Below are 7,850 nucleotides of genomic sequence, written 5' to 3'. Positions count from 1 at the left end.
GATGTTACCAAGAAAGGCTACATGATTTCACTCATGATTTCAGAATTTTATTATTGCTGAAAAATATAATCAAATGAAGTATGGCGCAAAGATATGAGATGTGAGCAGACTGCAGTCTGATTATGCTTCTTGACAAATGGTCAGATTGTGTACTTTGTTTATATCAGCCACTAAGACATAATCTGATCCTCGACTTTTGAAATTAAAACAAAACCCGAGTTATTCAGTTTCCTGGGGGGGAAAAAAGTCAAAAAAAGAAAACTGTTTCAATGTAAATCCTCTAAACGTTCTTAGGGTGAAATTGAGTTTGTTCACATTGCTGGTTATCATCAATTGTATTGGGCATTGATAGAGCACTTATTGCAGGTGCAACACTATGGAAATTGACATATAATGAGCCAATACAGCCAGTCTCAGGCTGGAAGACTCAGGTAACCAGATCAATCATTATGTTGCTAAAGATCGCAGTGGAGAGGCCTGGATCCTACCTCCTAGTTGAAAGAGGGGGAAAAAAGATAATGCACAAATCGAGATCAGATTGCAATAGCAGTAAAATAAGGCAAAAAATAAACTCCTTGCTTCAGTTTTTATTGAAAATGGAGAACAGCCTATGTAAAACACCAGGAAGTGATACAGTTTTGCTGAAGACAGTTTCTTCATTAGAATCAGGTTTTTCTGATTCAGAACAGGCATTCGATCATCAAAGACTTCCTTCCTTGTTAGCAACCACATTACAAATATTCTGAAATACAGTAGTGCTCTCCAATTCATTTCAGCAACTGTCGCCCATGGTTTCACTGCATTTGAGCAGCCTTTCATACAGAGTATACCACCCAGATTTGTTAGCATAAGTTTTCTTAAGTATCAAGTTGAAATATCCAGACTAGCCACATATAACTGTAGCGTTTACTGCGTAAGCTTTGAAGTACAGTAAGGCAAACAGGTTATGCTATTGCTGCAACTAATGGATGGAAAAACTACATTTAGCCACTGGCTTCTGTGGCTTAACTCTTGAGTCATCCCATACTAGACAGCATTCCATGAGTTGTGAGGCCTTCGACATTAAACAATGCATTGTGCTACCGTCAAGTTTCCTTAGCACGTGCAGGTAGTACTGTATAGGCATAAATATTGCTTGGTCTATATTTGGAAAAAAAAGTTGAACATACTCAATACTTTCACAGACGTCCTTGCTTTTTTACCCATGAAATTCCTGATACTCCAGAAGTTGTAATACCTAAACACTTAAAAACGCAACCTTTCCACATACACTGCCTCATTCCCAGTTCACTTACAGTATTCATCCTCTCATGTCCTACCAGAAACCAGCCAGTACTGGTCAAACACTCCATGTAACTAATTCCTGTTGAGGCTTATTGCAAAGAATGAGGGTTCTAGATCATTTGTTACACACAAAAGTAGAAGAAAATAATCCTTGCAGTAGAAAACATGTTTGTCCTGTATTGAACAAGTTTAATATAAATTAAAAAAAGTCATGTTTTTTTTTAAATGTTCATATTACAAGTCCATTTATGGACACCCTGAGTCTACAGTAGACACACGCGCACACATATACACATACACACACTTGCGCGCACACACACACACGCACACACACACTGATAACTGGAATTCTGGTGGTGTTCAAAGCCAGAGATGCCAATTCTCCTGATTTTGAGAGGATTCCTGGATAGTTTCCTTTACAATTAGTTTTTCGACCTGTGTATTTCTCTGCATGTTATACCTGAAGTTAATGAACTTCCTCTCCATTTGTGGTTCCAAAACAGTACTTTTGTATTTCTGACACACACCGATTGTATTAACACACAATTTCTCACCTCTCCTTATCTGTCAGATCTGTGACCATCTCCCATATCAGGCGGCTAACATCAGTTAATCAAGAGCCCAGCAACTGGCATTGTCAAGGTACCAGTGGGTATACATTCCTCTGAATTTTACAGCACGGTAGGTAGTCCCTCGCCTTGCTGCACGCGTGTTAATTCTCTGAGAGAGTCATCCACCCAGTCCCATTGCAAACACAGGGAAACACATGTTTTGTTCCTAGTTTTTTTTCACTGAAAACGGAAGGAAAAGGACCTGCAGTAATGCAGCTCAGACACCAGCTGGGCACAAACATGCCGGAAAATATCGGCAGCAGTCAAAACCAGAGTGACTCTACTTCAGGAGCCTCAGTGAGACAATGCCAAGTTTTAGTTGCAAGAAGAAAAGAAGCAAATTAAACATTAAGGCAGTTTAAAAAATAAATGGTGGGTATAAGAAAACAAAAATCAAACACAAAAAAAAGAATGCAAGCACGCAACATGTGACAGATTGCTTCTTTTGTAGCTCCAATCTTTTGAGATCACAGTTTGGGGTTTGGGATATTGGTTTTCAGTTCAGATTTGAGAGGGGTGGGGAGTTTGATGACATGGAGAAGTGTCAGTTACCATATCAAATGAGAAATATCATCCTCACTGCATTGAAATTGCACTGTGATCAAGCTTATGCAAAAACATGTAAAGTGGAGCCACATTTTCTTAAGCATAGCTTTAAACCCAATGCCTTGGCCAATTACGTCTGTAGCACAACGAGTAGGTTAAAAGCTAATTAACTCCAATCTCCTTTGGGCTTGCCACCCACAGAACTATGACTGCCTGACTGTCATTTGGCAAATTGAATATTCAGATATGGAAATGTTCAGATGTGAAGTTGTTTGACTCAACATGCCCTTGGAGCACTGCTTAAAAACACAAAAAAAATTATGCAGCAAATTGTGCAGAATTTTATAGATCTCTTCCGCTCATGCATCTTAGAACCTGATAGCCTAGTTGTTTTCTATTTGCTCAATGTCCAGTTCACCATCCAGCTGAAATACCACTTGTCCAGCTTCCCCCCTGCTCCACGAGTCCTTATCATTCTCATCGCTTGGCCAGCTTTGCTTCGCAATTCCAAACACCTCTGCCTTCTCCCCGCTACTTTCCCCATTGCTGGTGGAGGGTTTATCAGAGTCCCCTTGGTGCTGTGGTTCTGGGCTGGAGGCGGGTGTCGTTCCTGGCAGGGGAGCTGAGACGTAAAGGTGTGGCGTCCATGCCTTGGCTGTGTTTGGGTTCGGCGAGATGGGCTGTCCCCGTTGGCAGCAGTCATTCCCAGCGGTGCCCACAGAGCTGGGACTGCGGAAATTCCTGAGATTCTAGAGAGGGAGAGAGAGAAAAATCACAAAAAACAGCAGGTGAAAGGGAATTCATTTAGAATTCAGGAAGTTCAGTGAACTCCCATGGCTTTACCATGACATTAGCTTCTATTCCAAGGGCAATTTAGCTTATTTTTTTTTAAAGTTTATTTATTAGTGCTACAAAAGTAGGCTTACATTAACACTGTAATAGAGTTATTGTCAAAGTCCCCTATTAGCTCCAAACAAAAAGCACACCAGTTAGTAAAATAGCACCAAAAAGAATCCCTCAGCAAAAAACACAATCTCTGAGATTCCTGAGAAAAGCAATGACAACGGGTAAAATTGGATTTACATAAACGAAAACCTCTCTCCATACCACTTTCTGGCCAGAGTGCAAAATGTAACGATGAATGTGGGACTGAATTCAACATTCTGAATGTACCACAGCCTATAATTGAACCATTTTCCCACATTGGCCCACAGTATAGGAGTATTACACTGCAGCCTGATCCATGAGGAATTGCTTCAGTTTAAAGTACCTATTTTATCCACAAAACTAAAATCTTGACGTTAAAAATGTGATTTACTTGAGGGCTTGTGCCGACTTCATCCCTCATCACACCGTCCAGCTGAGACCTCGCATTACAATGCTAGAGCTTATCTTACACTGGAAAATGCCATTTCATATTTTGAAAATAGATTAGTCGCGCTTTTGATCAATTACCTAAGTAAATAAGACATCTGAATAATAAGAACAATGCCTAATTTGGATTTGTTGCGAGACAAATTGCAGGAAAATGTTGAGAATAACACCAGCATCTTTTCATTGCGTTCATCGAACTGATCCAAGCATGGGGTTCAGTAAATGGAGCGGGTTCTGTGGATTCGGCTTCAAAGGGGGCGATTCTCCAACTTCACTGTGCTGATCCCAAAGAATGGTGTGCAGAATAGTATGAGACATCAGTTTCATACCTGGCGCCAAACAGTTTGCAATCATCCCCGCCCCTTTCTAATGGCGCAAACCAGATTGCACCCAGAAAGGACACAAGGCCGAACAGCATGAGATTGACTGGATTTCATACTCATGAGCAAGGTTGGTATGTGATCATTGCCCCTCCCAGAATGCTGCCACCCCTCTGGCAGGAGGTCACGCTGCACCAATCACCACACCTGATGCGATGGCCACACAAGAGGACTTGGAGGCCATTGAAGCCCTGGGGTGGCTGTGGGCATGGCCAGGCTGTGCCCATTGTGCAATGTCCACCTGACACTCCAGCAGTGGCCACCAGACAACCCTGGTTGGGCACTGTCAGTATGGAGCAGTGCCAAGCGGGTGGTTCATGTCGGGAGTCCTGACTGGGAGGGGCATGGTGGGGGTCATAATGAGGGACAAGCAGGAGGGCCCTGATATGTGGATGATGATGACGACAAAATTTGGGGACGGAGTTGGGGGAGGCTCCCGTGTCGATGGGGGAGGGAAGGAGGGAGAGGGCACTGTGAGGTCGAGTGCTCTGAAACAGGGCTCAGCAGTACGTTTAGAACTTCCCACCCTCCCCACCGCCAGTACTGGCGCAACACTCGCCACTCTCCAAAAAACTGATGGAGTGTGGAAGGACTGCAGTGCAGAGAAAGACCGGAGAGGATCACTCCTGTTTTCTCGCCATTATGACACTCATAATTATGTCCATGGATTTGGATGTCCCAAAAATATCATCACAACCTGGCAATCCCTTCTTGATGATACGACTGCAATTTTTGAGTGGGAGATCTGAAACAGAAACCTTAATCTGGACTGCAGCCACATTAACTTTAATGACTGGGAGGAGCTTGCTATCATTCAAAATGGTGGCAACTTGTCCATCATGCTGCCTCACTGAGAGTCATAACATCTTAATAATGAGATAGAGATGTAGCAGAGGGGTAGCAAGAATAATCCAGGTAATTACCGGGCTGTGAAACTTACCTTAGTGGTAGGGAAATTATTGGAGAGGATTTTTCGAGATAGGATTTATTCCGACTTGGAAATAAGTGGATGTATTAGTGAGAGGCAACGTGGTTTCGTGAAGGGGAGGTCGTGTCTCAGGAACTTAATCGAGTTTTTAGAGGAAATGACGAAGATGATTGATGAGGGTAGGGTAGTGGATTTTGTCTACATGGACTTCAGTAAGGCCTTTGACAAGGTCCCTCATGGCAGACTGGTGCAGAAAGTGAAGTCGCATGGGATCAGAGGTGAGCTGGCAAGGTGGATACAAAACTGGCTCAGTCAAAGAAGACAGAGGGTAGCAATGGAAAGGTGCATTTCTGAATAGAGACCTGTGGCAAGTGGTGTTCCTCAGGGATCAGTGCTGGCACTTTTGCTGTTTGTAATACATATAAATGATTTGGAGGAAAAAGTAACTGGTTTGATTAGTAAGTTTGCAGACCTCACAAAGGTTGGTGGATTTGCGGATATCAGAAATACAGCAGGATACAGATCAGTTGGAGACTTGGGCGGAGAGTGGCAGATGGAGTTTACTCTAGACAAATATGAAGTAATGCATTTTTGGTTTGATACAGATAAGAAATATACAGTAAATGGCAGAATCCTTAAGAGTATTGATAGACAAAGGGATCTGGGTGTACAGGTACATAGGTCACTGAAAGTGGCAATGCAGGTGGAGAAGGTAATCAAGAAGGCATACGGCATGCTTGCTTTCATCAGCCGAGGCACTGAGTTTAAAAATTGGCAAGTCATTTTGTAGCTTTATAGAATCTTAGTTAGGCTGCACTTGGAATATAGTGTCTAATTCTGGTTGCCACACTACCAGAAGGGTGTGGAGGCTTTGGAGAGGGTACAGAAAAGATTTACCAGGATGTTGCCTGGTATGGAGGACATCAGCTATGAGGAGAGGTTGGAGAAACTTGGTTTGTTTTCACTGGAACGACAGAGGTTGAGGGGCGACCTGAAAGAAGTCCACAAGATTATGACAGGCATGGACAGAGTGGATAGTTAGAAGCTTTTTCCTAGGTTGGAAGAGTCAATTACTAGGGGAACAGGTTTAAGGTGCGAGGAGCAAGGTTTAAAGAAGATGTACGAGATTTTTTACATAGAGAGTGGTGGGTGCCCGGAACTCGTTGCCGGGGGGATAGTGGAAGCAGATTTGGTAGTAACTTTTAAGGGGCGTCTTGACAAATCCATGAATAGGACGGGAATAGAGGGATATGGTACCCAGAAGTGTAGGGGGTTTTAATTCAGTCGGGCAGCATGGTTGGTGCAGACTTGGGGGACTGAAGAGCCTTTCCCTGTGCTGTAATTTTCTTTGTTCTATGTTCAGAGAAGGCAAGAAAAAGAAGTCAATCCCACGCTCTGGGGAGGGCGGGGGCTTGCTGGCAGCAGCAAGTTGCGGGGCGGGGGGCGTTCTTAGCAAGCAAGTGAGGGATGGAATGTGTACGGATATCTGGAGTTTGAGGTGTCCTTTGAAAGGAGCACCCTGATCTCCAAGGAACTAGCCTTGCTGGCATCTTCAGATCCCCACTCCAAAACAAAATGTGAGTGAATTCAGTGAAGATCTCCCCAGGACCCAAAACAATTTCTAAAAGGGGGTGAATTGCAAACAGAATTGCCCCAAACCGCAGTCAGAATCTCACCCCTTTTCCTGCTGGCAACAACACTTCAAAATTGTTTGGGAGAATTCTATCCAGTATGTAAGTTGAAGGTGCAGTCATGTTTTATAAGTTTCACCGTAATTTGCTTGTGTACTATGCCTGTCTTTATAAAGTCCAGGATCCTTTCTCAACCTGCCCTGCCACCGTAAGTATATTGTGCACATATGCCCTCAAGTCTCTCTGTTCCTCTATCCTCAGAATTATATTCTTTCTCCTACAATTTTGAGTTTCTAATACTCATTGAATTCATACTTTCATAATTCAAAGTCATAATCTGCACAATAAAAGCACTAACTTGTATAACGCTTTCTTACAAGGAGCCATCACGAGAGATGTTGCTGCAGACTTTTATTTATAGACATCACTCCTCTTCTTCCTAGCAAAATCTAACACTCTACACTTCTCTGCATTAAATTTTTATCTGCCATATGTCTGCCCATTCCACCAGCTTATGTCCTGTTGGAATTGATCACCAGCTCCCTCAGTTCACAAAACTTCCAAGACCTGTGTGATCAGCAAGATTTGAAATTGTGCCCCCAATTCTAGGTCATTAATACATTTTACAAAAAGCAGTGGTGCTAATCCTGATTCCTGGAGAATCTTACTGTGTGCTTCCCACCAGTCCAAAAAACAACCATTCACACAGACCTCTCTTTCCTGGCACTCCGCCAACCTCATACACATGCTGCTGCTGTCTCTTCCATTCCATGGGGTTCAACTTGGCTGGCAAGTCTATTATGCAGCACTTCATCAAATGTATTTCCTTTCAAAGTTAAGGTTACCACTGGAAGATTTGGTTGGGTTAAATATTTGCTTCAGCTGTGGAAAATTAACATTAGTTATTAACCCAAAACTTAACTCGGCAATATTTTGACAACCACCAAAATCTGGTCCAGAATTCTCCACAGGCCTGTCACAGTTTAAATCTTACTCAAACTATTTCCAAAACAACAAAAACAGATCACTAATCCTATCAAGTTTAAAGTTTATTTATTAGTGTCGTAAGTAGACTTACATTAACACTGCAATGAAG

General features: G+C 42.7%; 1 protein-coding gene across 3 annotated transcripts in view; it reads right to left on the bottom strand.

Annotated features, from left to right (window-relative positions):
- Positions 1 to 568: 568 nt before the first annotated feature.
- Positions 569 to 7,850, bottom strand: part of fam53b (family with sequence similarity 53 member B) — a 115,636-nt gene continuing 108,354 nt past the window's right edge. For all 3 annotated transcript variants that reach the window (XM_080205669.1, XM_080205668.1, XM_080205670.1), the window contains exon 5: positions 569 to 3,190. In XM_080205669.1, the coding sequence (XP_080061795.1) occupies positions 2,825 to 3,190 (366 nt within the window). In that variant the 3' untranslated portion in view covers positions 569 to 2,824. The remainder of the gene's footprint in view (positions 3,191 to 7,850) is intronic.

This window comes from Carcharhinus amblyrhynchos, chromosome 17, assembly GCF_965287045.1.
Source record: "Carcharhinus amblyrhynchos chromosome 17, sCarAmb.v2.hapA, whole genome shotgun sequence".
In the NCBI taxonomy this organism is placed as follows: Eukaryota; Metazoa; Chordata; class Chondrichthyes; order Carcharhiniformes; family Carcharhinidae; genus Carcharhinus; species Carcharhinus amblyrhynchos.
The sequence above is the reverse complement of the archived record's forward strand: the minus strand, read 5'-3'. Positions and strand labels throughout refer to the sequence as shown.